Consider the following 18,067-nt stretch of genomic DNA (forward strand, 5'->3'; position numbering starts at 1 on the left):
TTGCAGCTCCACTCTTATTTTTGATGCACTCATTTGTTTAATAAATGATTTCAATGATTTTGCCACACCTCTGCATTGTCAGGTCGGAGCATGTGTGCTTTTGATGAAATGCTGATATGATGACGCTTGATTGGGGAAAGATTTCCACAGGTGGTGTTGTTGGTCTCCTTCTTCCAGTTTTCTTGTTGCTGCCTCTCTCCTCGCCTCAGTTGCTGCAGCTGTATCATGTATGTTGTTATGTTACATACAAAGAGGAACAGGAATTTGTGACATTAAAGAGTAAAGATTCTTCTAATTGTTTTCCATCTCATCTCCTACTGCTTTAGTCTGCGTGGACAATATATGAGTAAATCATTACCAAGCCAGATGATATTTGGAATATTTCAAACAGAGTACATTACAGTGAAATCTGCTTTCAATGTGACATTTACTTTGATCCTTTAAGACACAGTTTATACATCAGACAAACTGTTTGTAGAGCGATTAAATGTTTAATATTGTTGTTAAAGTTGTACAGATGAGCGTTAATCACCAACAGCTTCATTAATGTGGATGAACTGGACGGTTCCAGGGAAACTATCAGGATCACATGCCTCCAGTGGTCACTGTGAGTAACTACAACTCTGCACATACAATAATTAAGATGAAGATATGTTTTTATTGTAGAAAGATGAACCAAATTTAGTTTGACTCTCTGACAAACGATGGCAAGATAAAAGTAGTTTGTTAAAAAAAAAAGTAAATAAATACAAACAACAGCATATCCAGATATGAGGCTCACAGATCAGGATCAATACAATACGTAGCAACCGACATTGATGTTGCCATGGTGACCGCTGCCATATATAGTATTTCTGTTACCTCACTTGTCTTAAACATCAACGCTGGCTGTTTTTCATTTTACTAATGAGTCCACTCTCTTCCCTCACTTTCGTCTCTTCCTCGTGTTTGAGCTCCTCTCAGAGAGGATTTAAGAAAGAGCTTTGATGATGGCTGTAGCTCAGGAGATAGAGCAAGGCATCTAATGATCAGAAGGTTGGTGGTTCAATCCCTGACTGCTCCAGCTGGCACGCAAAGTGTCCTTGAGCAAGACACTAACCCTCTCCGATGCATCCATCAGAGTATGAACGTGTTAAACAAGAATCAGTCCATTCACCATGGAAACATCAAAGTAGAAAGTGATGTCAGTTATGATTGGCTGCACAGCTGGATCACATGACCAGGTGAGTGGTACAAATAACAGGAAGCTTCTCTTGTGGCTTTAATAATCATTAGAATTGATAACTTATGATTTACAGACTGTTCTTTATCTTTTCATTGTCGTCTGAAACACAGAAAAATATCAATGTTGGAAAATATGACATTTATATCTAGTTTCTACAGGATGGTTTAATTCTCCAAAGGCCACCACAGACATGACAAAGTTATTTCATCATTATAATGCACAAAAACAGAAATCAGGATGAGCCCTGCTGCTCACCAAACTTGTGTTGAAGAATAATTTGTGAATCATTTAGTTTAAAACATCAACTGACTGAATCCATGAATCTCATCATGTGTTTCTGAGTGAAAGACACAGACATGTACAGACTGAACTGTTTCTCTAACAGGTAAGACTAACTACACAGAGTCACTGACCCAGAGCTTCCCAATAATCTTACAGTCTCCAAAACAGTCAAACCAGCCGATGGAATGCAGAACCCAAACCCAGGATAAAGAGGTTCAGTGAATGTGGTGTTGAAGGTGTGGAGGTGGATCAGAGAGTCAGAGGAGACTCTGTAGAAGGACAGAGTGCCAGCAGGACAGTCCACATACACTGCTACTCTGTTAGAGACAGAGGAGGAGGAGGAGGAGGAGGAGGAGGAGGAGGAGATGGGTGTTTCTCTGTTATTGTGCCACACAGAGGAATAATGATCAGAACAGAAAAGACTCCAGGACTGATCATTTCTACCAAACACACACTCACCACTCCTTCCTTTCCTTTTGATTCCTCTGTAACTCACTGATATCAAAGCGCTCCTCGTCCACTTGACCTCCCAGTAACAGCGACCAGTCAGACCATCTCTACACAGCAGCTGAGGATACCAGTCAAATCTGTCTGGATGATCAGGATATGACTGAACCTCCTCCACATGTGTCACCTTCCTGTTGTTGTCAGACAGTTGGAGGTCTGTGTTCACTGTGTTTGTGTCGATTGTGAGTTGACAGGAATCTGATGGAGAGAACAAACACAATCCAGCTGCAGTTATTGATCCATCATCTGTTCATTGATTGACACTTTGATGATGACTCCTGACATGATGAAGATGGTTGAATGTGTGCTGCTTTGTTTTCATGAATCCCATTAAAAACACACTTACACTTCCTCAGACCTGGTCTCAACCATCGGACTCCAGCAGGCTCCACCCTGAAAGGAGGAGGGGGGTCAGAGCAGCACAGTCAGCATGCACACATGGACATTACATGGCTCTCATACACACACTGTTACACACTGATAAAGGAACAGTCCAACATTTTGACACATAAATGTTTCAACTTCAAAAGAGCAAAACTCATAATCACATCACATTTAATCTCCTTTATTAAGCACGATGTCCAGGGAGCATTGACATGTGCCACAGTCAAGGGTCAACACACTGTGACATTCATGCTGTCAGGGAGTGGCTGCATATTAAATGTAAAGACTGGGACTGGCTACAAAAACTGATCCAGTACAGGTAGAGTGCAGCAGCCAGTGCATCACATATTTTGAGCTAATGCAGCGGTCATCACACCACATACTGCTTTCTATGTAAAGGAGCCTTCATTCTCAGATTAGGGCTGTTTGTGACCATAAAGTCTTCTCACAAGGGCAGCCACTGGTCCAGGCGAGGAGGCCTCCACAGTGGGATGTCTGAGGGTGCAGACATGGGTGAAGTTAGGACCAGGTGCCAGTGGACCTGTGGACCTCTGGAGATAGGAGTTATTGTTTCACTCCACCAAAAGCAGCAGAGAAAGATGTTTATTAATAATCCTTCTAATTAATAAATGCTCTGTAGAGCAAATTTGTTGAAGGTAAACAAACATAAATGATGGAAACAGCATCAACCAATCACAATGCTGCACTCTTGCAGGAGGAGGTTGAGATTTGATGCATGTGATGAATATATTTATTTCTTATTCTCCTAACAGGAAAATGATCTTTTATTTTTGTATATTTATACTAACATAAGTGCATTTAAAGGCTCGTCATCTTGATTTATTTATTCAGAAATGATATCAAACAATAATACAGGGAAACCCTGAATTAAATGACACAATTCTTGGTCATTGATGGTTACAGCTAACAGTGTCTCTGGGACCACTTTTGACAGCATTTGACTGAAGTGCTGGTTGGCTGCAGGGCCACCATGAAGGCTCTTTCTGGAGCTCTCCGGCTACGTCCACACTAACACGTTTTAGTTTGAAAACACCTCGTTTTCTCTCCGTTTTGGCCTCCCGTCCACACTGAGACGGTGTTTTCCATCCATCCATCCATTTTCTTCCGCTCATCCGGGGCCGGGTCGCGGGGGCAGCAGCCCAAGCAGAGAAGCCCAGACCTCCCTCTCCCCAGCCACCTACTCCAGCTTGTCTGGGGAACACCAAAGCGTTCCCAGGCCAGCCGAGAGATATAATCTCTCCAGCGCGTCCTGGGTCTGCCCCGGGGCCTCCTCCCGGTGGGACATGTCCGGAACACCTCACCCAGGAGGCATCCTTGTCAGATGCCCGAACCACCTCAGCTGGCCAAACTTCTCAACCTATCTCTAAGGGAGAGGCCAGCCACCTTTGAGAGGAAGCCCATTTCCACCACTTGTATTCACGATCTCGTTCTTTCGGTCACTACCCACAGCTCGTGGCCATAGCTGAGGGTCGGGGCGTAGATCGACCAGTAAATTGAGAGCTTCGCTTTTACACTCAACTCTCTCTTCACCACGACGGACTGGTGCAGCGTCCTCATCGCTGCAGCCGCTGCACCAATCCGTCTGTCGATCTCCTGCTCCCTTCTCCCATCGCTCATGAACAAGACCCCGAGATACTTAAACTCCTCCAGTTGGGGCAGGAACTCGACCCTGACCCGGAGTGGGCACTCCACCCTTTTCCGGGTGAGGACCATGGCCTCAGATTTGGAGGGGCTGATTCTCATTCCCACCGCTTCACACTCGGCTGCGAATCGTTCCAAGGCGAGCTGGAAGCCTTCACCCGATGAAGCAAACAGAACCACATCATCCGCAAAAAGCAGAGATGAGATCCTGAGATCACCTAAGTCAGGGGTCAGCAGCCATTTGGACCCGGTGCCATTTGGACCCAGTTTCCATGCAAAAGAAAACACTGGGAGCCGTAAATGCTTTTTGACATCTAAAATTAAGATAACACTGAATATTGTGTTTTACCTTTATGATTTGTGTGAACAACTAAGGTGTGTTGCTTAAATCCATGAAGTGCTACAGAGAAAATTACAATTTATTTATGTAAGTAACACATTTTGAACTCTTAAAGAAATATAACAAAAGGAAAGACACCCAGCTGAACTAAAATGATCCAGCAAACAAAAACTGCTGTGAGCAGCCACCCTTATATCGCCTTTGGGCTTTTGGAGCCTTGACCTGAATTTTAAAAAGTAATTTGAAAAAAAGCTCTATGCTGCTAAAAGATGAAAAATAGATATTTGCAAAATTCTGCCTAAATATGTATTTTACCTGGTTAATGAGATCCTGGTTAATGTGTGTGGTGGGGCGTGGTCTGCAGCGGCGCTGCAGGGGAGGCGGACGCACCTGAGCAGCACCCGCAATCACGCCTCGCCACCTTAAAGTCTGTGCTCTCTCTGCTGTTGTGTTGGTGTGTGTCGGGCTGTGAGCTGAAAAGCTACAGCCGGCTGTGTGCGTACAGCAACCGTGTGTGAAAAGTGGTCAATAAAGAGAAGCTGAAAAGCGTGTTCATGCAAACATCGTCGGGTCTGCCGTGATATGTTTACAATGGGACTTCTGGTCACAGCGTCTGCAAATCGAGGCGGTACGAAGTCACTTTCATCTTTACGCAGGACTGTAAGCTGTCATCTGTGAGGCGTGAGCGGTGTTTGTTTTTCACATAGTTCATGGTGGAGAACAGCTGCTGACATAATGTGGATCCGAAGATCTATAACTGTCCTGCCTGGGTTGAAAGTCTCGATAAATGCGTGGCGTTTCGGCGGGTACACCGGCTTTCGCGAGTGTGACACTTATTTTGAGCGATGAAGAAATAATAGAATATAATTTTATTTTTATACTTCAATATCACAATAATCTTCCAATTTAGAACTACAAGTTAAAAAAGAACTAACATAAATAAAATACACTTCAGCTAAATACTTCTAATTTATTTTCCCGGAGCCGCACTATAAGGACTAAATAGCCTCATGCGGCTCCGGAGCCGACCCCTGACCTAAGTGAAACCACTTGGCTACGCCTAGAAATTCTGTCCATAAAAATTATAAACATAATCGGTGACAAAGGGCAGCCCTGACGGAGCCCATCACCCACCTGGAACGAGTCCGACTTATTGCCGGCTATGCGGACCAAGCTCTTGCAACGGTCGTATAAGGACTGAATGGCCCATAGCAATGGGCCAGTCACCCCATACTCCCGGAGCTCCCCTCACAGGACTCCCCAAGGGACACGGTCGAATGCTTTCTCCAAGTCCATAAAACACATGTAGACTGGTTGGGCAAACTCCCATGCGCCCTCGAGTATCCATGAGAGGATAAAGAGCTGGTCCAGTGTTCCAAGACCAGGATGAAAACCGCATTGTTCCTCCTGTAACCAAGGTTCGACTAATGGTCGGACTCTCCTCTCCAACACCCTGGCATAGACTTTCCCAGGGAGGCGTTTTCGCTCAAGGAAAACGCTGTGTTTTGAACACGCTCTCGAAAATGCATACATTTGAAAACGGTGCTTTCCCTTCGCAGTGTGGAAAGCAAAAACGCAGACTTGAAAACGATGACACCTTTTTAGTCATGTGATGCAGTCATGTGACCAATTAAACAAAGATAGGGCATTATAAAACAGTTGTTTTGTTTGCTCTCATTTTTGACAGCCCTATTAAAGGTTAATATCAGTCTGTACATGCTCCAGATAACTTTTCTTTAAATTCTGTAACTCTCACTCGCTTTTGCAACTTTGTACTTTTGTGTTACTCGCAGCAACAACTCCACCTCATTGTTAGTCCATTTAAAAACTCTGTGCTTTTCCTCATTTTGCTGCGACGTTTCAACGAGCCGGAAAGTGAATAGACGTCAGACAGAAATGAGGCAGGCCGGATCTTCTTGCGTTTCATGCATGCGCAGGACTGCAACATAAGCGTTTTTCGGCCGTTTCAATGTGGACACACAACCTTGTGAAAACGACTGAAAACAATAGTGTGGACGCGGAGCATTTTCAGACGAAAACACCGTTTTCAAATCCATCTGGGCTAGTGTAGACGTGGTCTCAGTGGCACAGCACATATCCTGCAGTGCAGGCTGCAGGGTAACAGGACCAGTGGTTGTCCTTGCTAGATTGGCTTTACAGTCAAAAACACCCACTGGTCTGGGCCCAACACCCAACCAGTGACCTGGTTTCCTCCACCAGCTCCATCCCTTTGTTTCTTAATCTTTGCTTTCTGTTAGCAATGAATGACTGATTTGAATGATTGATTTATATTATATTTAGTGCTGTCAACATTAACCCGTAATTACGGCGTTAACGCGGCAAATCCTCATTAACAAGTTAACGCAGATCAGCCCGATGAGGGGTTACACGGCGTTGAAGCGTTAATGCAGCTTAACACGTTAATGTTGACAGCACTCATTATATTAGAATTTGACTTTGAATTTCAAGGTTGATCGACCAAAGCTAATTCACTTTGACTGCATTCTATTTTTCTGTTGTTTTCTACTAACTATTATCACAAAGTCCAGAAGATCAATTTGATATTTTAGCACAAACAAGTTTCAGTAGTAAACGCTCAGAAGCAGCAAACTAGCAGTGCAAAATAGCCCATTTTAGTAGGTGGTTAGTTAAGTTGAGTGACCTAGTAATCCATTTACTTTTACTAATATGTTTTTCTAAGCTGGGGAAACAACTTCCCCCTAATTCTAGTTTATGCTGGGCCAGGCTAAACATTTCCTGGACATGGTCTCTGCACACAGAGAAAACTTAAAATAAATAAAGAGAGTGAAAATGTCAGTTCCTTTCCAGAGATCAGTTTGAACAGGCTGCACCGTTGTTGCTGACAGAGATTTTGTTCTTTTAGACCACATACAGACATCTACTGTTTATGTTAGACCAGAAATGTGTGATTGTTCAAATAACACTGGTTTCCAGCATTAAGTAATCAGACAGAGCCAGTTTCCTCATCTATCAGACACTGTTTGTGGCTGTAACGGCCATCTACATACCTCAGAGTGTCCAGTCGTAGCTGCTCAAGCATCTTCACTGCAGCCTCTCCTGGGTTATTGTAACTCAGGTCCAACTCTTTCAGATGGGAAGAACTGGAGCTAAAAGCTGAGACCAGAGACTTGCAACCTTCCTCTGTGATCAGGCAGCCTGACAGCCTGCAGACATGACAAATACTCTCAGAGAAGAGAAAAATAGCTAAATGCAAACAGGAAATTACAGCCAAAAATGAATTTAAAAAAGACATGTAAACCTCTAAACCTCATCTACTGAACATTTTGAGAACGCTGACCTGAGTGTTTCCAGTTCACAATATGGACTTTTCAGTCCAGAAGACAAAACTTTCACTCCAGAGTCCTTCAGGTCATTGTTACTCAGGTCAAGCTGTCTCAAACTGGAGGGCTGGGAGCTGAGTAGTGAAGACAGAGTTTCACAGCTTCCCTCTGAGAGATTACAGACACTCAATCTGAAGAGACAATAAAGAGAAAAATAATAATGTTAAACTTTCAGTTCTGAACCTTTGAAAAATACATGATCTAGATAAAATATCATCTCTATAGAGGTTAAATCATGTGGAGGGTTAATTAATCATCAATAATCAATCAATTAGTCATCATTAAATAATTAATTAAATGTCATTTACGAATTAAGTTCAAAATACTTAATAAATTAAATATATACATCACTGATTTAATGCCAAGTAATTTCCAATAAATTAATTACAAATTTATTGATTTTTAAATATATTTAATTAATCACTTAATGACACATTTAATTAATTATTTAAGAATCTATTTATTTAATTCATTTGGGCCCTTCAAGTCTGCAGCTGTGCATGTGCTTACATATCCACTGGTATGTATCCTACAGGTATTCTCACAGCAGTGCTGCTGAACATTAAATGACCAGCAGATGTCAGTTCTTCATAATAAGCAGTTAAACGAGGCTTTGTGTGATCTGCCTTTGGGTGAAGCAACAAAGACGGAAAAATTGGACACATTCACAGAGCTTTACCACACCATCACTAGACAACAATGGAATTATTTTAACTAAAAACAAATAATCAGAAAGTCTTCTGCCTGGTCTCGTACCTCTGTGTTTCGGTAACATGAATAATGAGACACAGTTTAATGTGGGCCGCTGTTTGTCAATATAAAATTATTTAGTTCCAATACTGTGCACATAATTTGCAAATGTACCATAGTTTTCGGACCATAAGGCTCACTGGATTATCAGGCGCACTGTCGATCTTTGATAAAATTACACGATTTTAAGTTTGTTAAGTTTGTTAAGTTAGTTTCGTCAGCGCACAGCTGCTGGAGCTTGTGCTTACCCTCAAAGTGACCGATCTGGTTTAAAAAGGGGATTCAAAAGAAAGGGCGATGGACACTAAGATAACTACAGAATACTTTATAAGTGAACCTGTTGCTTTAATACAGATTTGGGCTATTTGCATTTAAATTAAATAGATTTATTGACAGACATCAATTAAATAAGTAAACATGTACCTCAGTAATATAGTTCTGCCACTTATCTGCTCTAATGACTGGAAATCTGATATATGGTATAACTTTTGGAAGTCTATTAAAATAAAACCAAAAATAAATAAAATCAGATGTGTGGTCTTTGGTTGTTGTTGTTGTTTCTTTGTTCAATAAGCAGATGTTGGTGTTTCAGCAATGCAGTAACTTAAGTTTAAAAGGCTTGTTAGAAACTATGAAACACATCATACAGACTTGTGGACATTAGAAGACATTATGTCTAACAAGCCTTGTACAGTTAACTGAAACAGCAACATTATCTCTTTTATTAAAACATGCATATACACAGGTAACACTGCTTATTGAAAACCCCCCAACAAAGATCAGATCTTAATCAGACTTTATTTTAGAATACAGTTTAATAATATTTTTTTTTAAGGGAGTTTAATAATTTCTGGAGCAGGCTGAACAGCAGTCTTCACTATCTAATAACAGCATGAACATGCTGTGGTGAAAATGCTCTCTTTCCTCCTTAAACATCTTTTTAATGTTAGTTTTAATAATTTAATGCTTGTTTCAGAAGCATAGTCTTAACTCAAAGTAACTCAGGTCAGACCTTCATGAACCAAAAACTCACAGCTGCCAACTCTAGTTTGTGGCTAGACTCAGTTTGTTGAACCTGTGCCTTGAAAAAGGCTCCTGTTTGTCCCTCATGTTTGTTTTCACATTTTAGACTTTGCTTCTATTGGACCTTTTATCAGTAACACGTGCTTACTTTTTGCAGGAACAGTTGAAACTAACATAAATAAATAACTCGGGAGGTGATAGTCAGCAGGGGGTAATGTGAGTTGTGTGCCACATTGTCAGCGGTATACAAGCTCGATCACTTGCAAGGTGAGCTGGCAGACATCACTGAAATCATCTGAGATGATTAGGTTCATTTTGATAAAATGAGCAGATATTTAAAGATTATGCTACTACATGCTTGGCTAGAAAATATTAAAGTGTATTTGGTGACACACAAAAATGGGTAAAGTTTAAGTATAGTTTGGGTCCACACATGTCCAAACCCTGGTGCGTAGGCCTACATAGTTTTGAGAAAAGCCCACTAAAAGAACGCCCACCACTCCCTAACCTCATTGGCACTCAGACGTCCTCTTCAGAAAGCCTTAATGTTTGGCATGATTGTAGCCAAAAGACTTATTCTTAGAGCCTGGAAATCACCATCTCCTCCATTGTTTAGGGTTTGGCTACGTGAGATGATTGCATGTTTGTATATTGAAAAGGTTCATTATCATCTGGCTGACACTCATTTTAAGTTTGTCGAAATCTGGGGCCCTTTTCTCAATCATATTAACAGGGATTCAACATAAACTTTAACCCGTTTGACTGCACTTTGTGTTTGTGTGAAACTGCACTTCTGCCGGACCCTGATTCCTTCCTGGACTTGTCCCCCACATCTGGTGAACTCTCTGTTGTTGTCTAACCTCACACAGAAGATCATCTTCTTTGGACACTGGTGTTTCTTTAGATCTTTTGATTTGTACTGGCTAACCGGTGTATTTTTTCTTTTCTTTCCTGTTTGGGTTTTTTTGTTTTTGTTTTTGTTTTTTCCTGCGCTTGAATGTTATTGTTTTTGTATCTTATGTCCTTTGTCTGGTGTGATTTTATGTAACTTCGAACTTAAAATCTTATAAATAAACATTAAAAAAAAAAGAACGCCCACCAGACCAAAGCAATGGTTTTGACTTGATCAGCATTAACCCCGCCCCCTAACTTTGATGGGTGAAGATGACAAATAAAATGTATTTATGAACAGCGATGCAGGGCCAGGAGTAGCAACGTGAATTAAATAAATACATCATTAAATAATTCATTAAATGTGTCAGTAAAATAATTAAAATAGAAAACAAACCAATAATTGATTAAATATGTAATTAACTAATTAGAATTGTACATAAATAAATAATGAAACATTTTAAATGAAATAAATGAATAATTCATTATCAATATATATTTTTAATTGATTATGTACATTTTTAAATTAATTACTGAAATAATTAATTCATTAGTGATGTATTTATTTAATACAACCATAAAATTATTGCTAGTTTACTCAAAATCAATTTAAGACATCAATATTAAAGGTTAAATTATGATAATGAATACATGCAACTATAACTGATTACATAAAAATGAGGAGTTCTTAAGCTAAAGCCAAAGTGCTGACTCATTTGGCATGTTACTCTCAAATGTTTTCCCTAATAACAATAACATAATTACACTTTAGCCACAAGAGGGCAGCAGCATTAATATAAGTCACATGTATATAAAGGTACAGTGATTATATTACAGTGATTTTGACAAAAACAAAACAGACGTTGATGGCAGTGTGTTTCCATGACAGATCTACCAACCAATCACAACTAATTTTTCTTGGTAGTTTTTTCCCTGTAGTTCCTCCTTTTGAGAAGTGAATAACTTGACCAGATCTTTATCAAACCCCACAGTAAAATAACTACCTGTGGCATGGCATGGCATGTGACAGGGCAGGATAGATAAACTGCAACAAGTTTATCTATCCTGCCCTGTAGTTATTTATCTGTTCATTTCTGACACTTTCTCAACTTCTTGCACAAGCAAGTGTAGACTGTTAGCAGCTGATAGTTAAATCTCACTGATTCACAGTAGTTACACTGACTAAAAATCTGGTTTTAAATGGTTTTAGAAGAAAAACCTTTGAAAGAGATTTCAAAGTAAGGATATGTCAGTATAAAAATAAATGTAGTGTTTAAGTTGCAAATTTCAAGTCAAATCACAAACAACAATATCTGACCTGAGTGTTTCCAGTTTCCAGTTTCCAGTCTTCAGTCCAGAAAACAGTCTTGTCAAACCTGAGTCCTGGAGGTTGTTGTTACTCAGATCTAGAGCTCTGAGCTCACAGTCTTCTAGTTGAAGGGAGGAGGACAGAGCTTCACATGCTCTCTTTGACAGGTTACAGCTATTCAGACTAAAAAAAGATATAAATCATCATAAATAAAGTTAAAATAAATTAAATAATAGAAACTTTATGACTTACAGAGCTTTTTTACAGGCTTTGACCACTGGCAGCAGCCTCAGAAGAGCCTCCTCTGAAGGAAAGTATGTCTTCAGGTCAAACACATCCAGATCTTTTTCTGATGACAGTAAGATGAAGACCAGAGCTGACCACTGAGCAGGAGACAGTTTATCTGTGGAGAGACTTCCTAAACTCAGGGACTGTTGGATCTTCTCCACTAGAGAACGATCATTCAGTTCATTCAGACAGTGAAACAGATTGATGCTTTTCTCTGCAGACAGATTCTCACTGAGCTTCTCCTTGATGTACTGAACTGTTTCCTGATTGGTCTGTGAGCTACTTCCTGTCTGTGTCATCAGGCCTTGCAAACGAGTTTGATTAGTCTTCAGACCCAAGAGAAAACGAAGGAACAAGTCCAGGTGTCCACTGGGGCTCTGTAAGGCCTTGTCCACAGCACTCTGATAAAAATATTTCTCTGTCTGAGAGCTTGTTTGTTGTTCTTCCAGCAGATTGAGTCCAGAGTTGATGAAGGTCAGGTGGACATGAAGAGCAGCCAGAAACTCCTGAACACTCAAATGGACGAAGCAGAACACCTTGTCCTGGTACAGTCCTCTCTCCTCTTTAAAGATCTGCGTAAACACTCCTGAGTACACTGAGGCTGCTCTGATATTGATGCCACACTCTGTCAGGTCTGATTTATAGAAGATCAGGTTTCCTTTCTGCAGCTGATCAAAAGCCAGTTTTCCCAGTGACTTAATCATCTTCCTGCTCTCTGGACTCCAGTGTGGATCTGTTTCAGCTCCTCCATCATATTTGATCCTCTTGACTTTGGCCTGAACCACCAGGAAGTGGATGTACATCTCAGTCAGGGTCTTGGGCAGCTCTCCTCCCTCTCTGGTTTTCAGGACACGCTCCAGAACTGTAGCAGTGATCCAGCAGAAGACTGGGATGTGGCACATGATGTGGAGGCTTCGAGCTTTCTTGATGTGGGAGATGATCCTGCTGGCCTGCTTCTTATCTCTGAATCTCTTCCTGAAGTACTCCTCCTTCTGTGGGTCAGTGAACCCTCTGACCTCTGTCACCATGTCGACACACTTAGGAGGGATCTGATTGGCTGCTGCAGGTCGTGTTGTTATCCAAAGGCGAGCAGAAGGAAGCAGGTTCCCTCTGATGAGGTTTGTCAGCAGCTCATCCAATGAGGTGGACTTTCTTGTTTCAGTCAGGATTTTAGTTTTTTTGAAGTCCAAATTAAGTCGACACTCATCCAGACCATCAAAGATGAACACAACCTGGAAGTATTCAAAGCTGCAGATTCCTGCTTCTTTGGTTTCAGTAAAGAAGTGATGAACAAGTCCCACCAAGCTTAACTTTTCCTCTTTCAGCACATTCAGCTCTCTGAAAGTGAATGGAAATATGAACTGGATGTCCTGGTTGGCTTTGTCTTCAGCCAGGTCCAGGCTGTATTTCTGTGTTAAGACTGTTTTCCCAATGCCAGCCACTCCCTTTGTCAGCACTGTTCTGATTGGTTCATCTCTTCCAGGTGAGGCTTTAAAGATGTCTTCTTGTCTGATTGTTGTTTCTGGTCTGTCTGGTTTCCTGGATGCTGTTTCAATCTGTCTGACCTCATGTTCATTATTGACCTCTGCAGTCCCTCCCTCTGTGATGTAGAGCTCTGTGTAGATCTTATTCAGAAGGGTTGGGTTTCCTGCTTTAGCGATCCCCTCAAACACACACTGGAACTTCTTCTTCAGTTGGGCTTTAAGTTCACGTTTACGGAGTGAAGCAAATATTTCTGAAGGTAAGAAATTCAGAAAAAATATTACACAATAAATATCATAGCCTTTCAGTACCCTGAAAGAATGAATGTCTATTGGTCCATTTCTTGAGCTATTAGGAAAGATCAATATTCAGTCTTTAGAGAAATTCTCTTACTGCTCTGCAGATGGTCAGCCATCTCATGCTGCTTAAGTCTCCTCAAGAAGTGGAGTGTGATCTTCAGAAATGCTTCTCTGCAGCTCTTTCTTTCATCTTCCTCCTCACCTTCAAACATCTCCTCATCCTCCATCTGGCTCTTTAAAGTTTCTGGGTGATCTGGACTCAGAACCTTCTGGAACTTCTTCAGCTCGTTCTTCACAAACATGGTGATGTTTTCCTCCAGCAGCTGGAAAAGAAGACTATATGAATTACCCAGTGGTAAATGGACTGGTTCTTATATAGCTCTCTTTGATACTCTGTGAAAACAAAGCATTTTATACAACATGCCTCATTCAACCAAGCACATTGTTCTATGTTTAAATACTTTCTTTCACACTCTGATGGATGCATCAGAGGGCAGCTTGGGTTTAGTACGTTACCCAGTACATTTGCCAGCCAGGGTTTGATTCACAAACCTTCTGACTAGTAGCTGACCTGCTCACCTCCTGAGCTACAGTCACCCCAATCTGACTGAAATCATGGAGCCCAAACTGTGATTTATGTTGGACACACTGACAATCATCTGGTCCACAAAGTGCAGCATAGAGGTGACTGAAAAGAACAAATGTAAACGTAGTACTACAAACCGTAACCACAGAGTCCAGGTGTGTTTGATGTTGCTGTGCAGACTGACCAGTGGAAACCTCTGCTCTCTCCTGGTCCACTCTGTGGAGGAGTAATGAATAATTAGCTCATGTTATGTCTGTCCACACACAGACACAAGCTAAAGGTCCATGGAGTGATGTTTGGATGGGTTCAGTCAATCAGATGACTGTCATGGTGAAGCTTTGTTAGTCCTGGTGATCCCACTGAGAATTAACAGCTCAGTTTCCAGATGTCTGTAGTTTCCTGCTCAGTTTCTTTAGTCCCAACAGCTCTTACCATCTCCTGCATAAAGCTTTCCCTCCATGCTCAGATGCCCTGGAACAAGGTGCTCTCTTTATATCAGTGACTGGTTTAAAGTGACAACTTGCAGTGCTCGCCAAACTTTGTGTCAGCAAAAGTAGTTCTAATGTTTCTTACATTTATTACATTTTTACACACACAAATCAATGAACACAAAAACAAACTTTTCAGATATTTTGTTTTACAATGTTACAAAACTCAGTTCACAACTACACAGTCTGATTTACAAGTACAAAATATTTATGACCACAGTTTGACCCGATGTATGTCCCGAGTCTGTGGACTCAGTAGTTTTGTGTTGATTGTTATTATTGTTAGGCTTCAAACTTTCTTCTTACTTAACGATTAAGTCCCTGTATTCCACCGTTATATGGAAATCAGCCATTATAACTTGTGTCAAATCTACTTGTACCTCACAGTTTTCTAAGTACACAGAGAGCAGTAAACCTCAGAGCAGCAGCACATCAGACTGTGTGCAAACAATCTAGAAGAGAAAATATTTTGACCCATTTCTAAATGATTCTTGTGACCATGCTGCACCACAACACCTGATCTCTGGTTTCCTGACCTCTTCAATCCCACTTTAATACTTGACTAAACTCATTTTCCTGTTTAGGTGTTGAGGCAAAGCCGTCCATCTACAATGCAGGCAACAGCAAATGGAGCTATTTTTATTCCCTTTGGGGTTTTTCTACTTTTGTGCTACAAAATGTTCAAGCTGATTAAATTCATTAGAATAAAAGTTCAGATAATTTTCTCATATTAATGTTGGAGGTAGAAATTCAGGTAACTTTGCACAAAAACTGGCACAAATTTCCTTCAAAGATGAAGTTTTTACTTTAATACTGTGAGTACATTTCAGAGCCTGTACTCTTTTACCTTTACTTGAGTAAAGAAGTTGAATCAGTATTTCAGCTTTAAGAGGGTATTTTAACACAAACATCAGTCCTTCTACTTAAGTATGTTTGACACTTTGTTTAGGCCTAAATTAACTTTACTGTTAAAGAGTTTTCATGTTTCTGTAATCCACCAGTGTGCTCATGCTTTTTTAAGTGAAAACATATTTTTACTGATCAAATATAATTATTTTTGTTATTTGTGGATTTTAAATGTCCTTGACAGAGACAGATGATAATCATCATCCTGCACTGTGGTCTCAGGTTTGGTCGAGCTAGCACAAAGAATGGCTGGCTATGTTGAACTTCCTCCTGGGATCTACACTAAGAAGTGAGTCCAACATTAGCAGGGTCTCTTTCCTTTATCTGGATTCACTTTAGCATTCACAGTCACGTGAAGCTTGTTATTAACTCGATAAGTCAACCCAGGGTTTCAGCTGAGCGTTCACATGAAACACATGGTGTTGGCAGCATCTGATCAATCATATTCATGGAGACGTGTATCAGCAACAGAGCAGCTGAGTTTGCAGAAGGAAGTCAAACTAAACCACAGGAACAATATGAGGAGATTACACACATAATAAAATACTAGCAGTAACACAGCTGCTGCAGACAAATCAGTCGTGTGATCGTGTGTGAGAGGAGAAGGACTGTAAAGGAGTTTGCTATTAAAAGCTCTGTATGAATGTGGGAGCATTTGAAGGGCTTTAAAAAGGCCAATATAAAATAAAAGGCAGCAAAATTGCTGACTGTGAAAGTCACCAGACTTATCAGACCTCTATGATTAAGACCTGTAAGAACACCTATTTGTACTTGTTGGCATTATATCAAATACACACGTATATTAAGCCTTTGTTTGAACTCTGGTTGAATTTGTTACTTTCAGACTGTGAAACATCACAGAGGCTGCAGCTGCAGATCTTTTTTTTCCACCTGGAAATTTACTTTAAATGTTAGATGGAAAATGTATTGTTCAGTTTAACCAAAGTAAGAACAATAATCCATAAACCTTCATGAAGACAAACATCTCCCCAGAACATTGAGCTGCTGAAGTGTCACTGAAGGGAAAAACTATTTGTCCTCCTCCATCCAGCAACACCTGAAACACCTGAGTGGAAGCTCCTCCCTACACTGTGTTTGAAGCAAAGCACAAAGGAGACACCTGCTGGAGCAGCTGGAGTCCTACAGACACTCAGCCTCTTCACTACACAAACACCTCCTACAACATCCACTCTTTCCACTCTGACTGCTGTGTTTGTGGAAACACTCCAACACACACTGCTTCACATACCAACATAGAAATGTGTGTGAAAAAGAGCTGAGCTGATATTAAACATGAGGATTTATTCAAAAATACAGAGTCAGCAACAACATCTAGACACACATTACCTCTCAGCAGCAGAAGAACATCCTTTAAAGTTTACAACAATATCCTTCGACATGTTGCTCTTTAAGGAAACACAGCTGGGTTCAGGTCCAGGAGATTCTGGCCTCTTATTGATCCTAAAAGAAAAACAATAAATGTAACAGCTTCATGAGATAGGAAGGAAAAACTGGAAATATTAAATGAAAGACATGATGAACAATCTCATAAAAATAATGTACTTACTCTTTGTCACATAACAGTCTTTTGTTAAAGTTTACAATAAAATAAAAACAGAGGTATGAGTGTGAATAATGATGGAGCAGTGATGTGAGTGCTGAGCTGTGACATGGAGAAGAGTCATGGACAGTTAGAGATGGTCATCTCACCTCTGAGTTTTGGTCTGGCTCTCATGTTCCCCACACAGAGTGCTTTTAGAGGGAGGGACTCCCTCCTCTCTGTCCTCACACTGATCCATGCTGCTCAATTCACATCAGCTCACACACACTTTCTACCTTCACCTGCAGAGAAAACACAAATCATTCATGTGCACATCAACTGAAATCCTCCTTTCCACCATGTGTGCTGTCCAAATATCAGCTGAATGCAGTCAGACAGCAGTGTGAGGCAGAGGAAGCTGCCATCAGCTGCTCTACTTCTACTATTTGTCCACTAGATGGAGCCATGAAGCACACATGATGCATTCACTGACACACACTGATTCACTGTGTCTGGAAGTTTAAGTACAATAAGCCTCCACTCATCTACATTGTACTTACAACCCATTGCCCCCCATCTTCCACCCCCATCAACCTCCTGGGGCCAGGAATGAGTGGAACTGAATTGAAAACGGGCGTAATCAAACATAAATCTGTTGTTCTTCTTCTTCAACCTGTCTGCCTGGACAAAGTCTGCTGACCAATCATGGAGTCTATGATTCGCTTTGACAACAACATCATGAA

At 40.8% G+C, this 18,067-nt stretch overlaps 1 protein-coding gene across 1 annotated transcript; it reads right to left on the bottom strand.

Annotated features, from left to right (window-relative positions):
• Positions 1-2,256: 2,256 nt before the first annotated feature.
• Positions 2,257-17,583, bottom strand: LOC148105901 (NLR family CARD domain-containing protein 3-like). Its single transcript, XM_087838938.1, has 10 exons — positions 17,495-17,583; positions 17,352-17,447; positions 17,132-17,245; positions 14,528-14,606; positions 13,899-14,127; positions 11,988-13,758; positions 11,745-11,918; positions 7,720-7,893; positions 7,430-7,585; positions 2,257-2,407 (listed from the first exon to the last, which is right to left on the bottom strand). The coding sequence occupies exons 1-10, from the start codon at positions 17,581-17,583 to the stop codon at positions 2,257-2,259; spliced, it is 3,033 nt and encodes a 1,010-aa protein (XP_087695064.1).
• Positions 17,584-18,067: the final 484 nt, after the last annotated feature.

The sequence above is a fragment of the Neolamprologus brichardi genome, chromosome 3 (assembly GCF_056152115.1).
Source record: "Neolamprologus brichardi isolate AB-2024 chromosome 3, ASM5615211v1, whole genome shotgun sequence".
Classification (NCBI taxonomy): Eukaryota; Metazoa; Chordata; class Actinopteri; order Cichliformes; family Cichlidae; genus Neolamprologus; species Neolamprologus brichardi.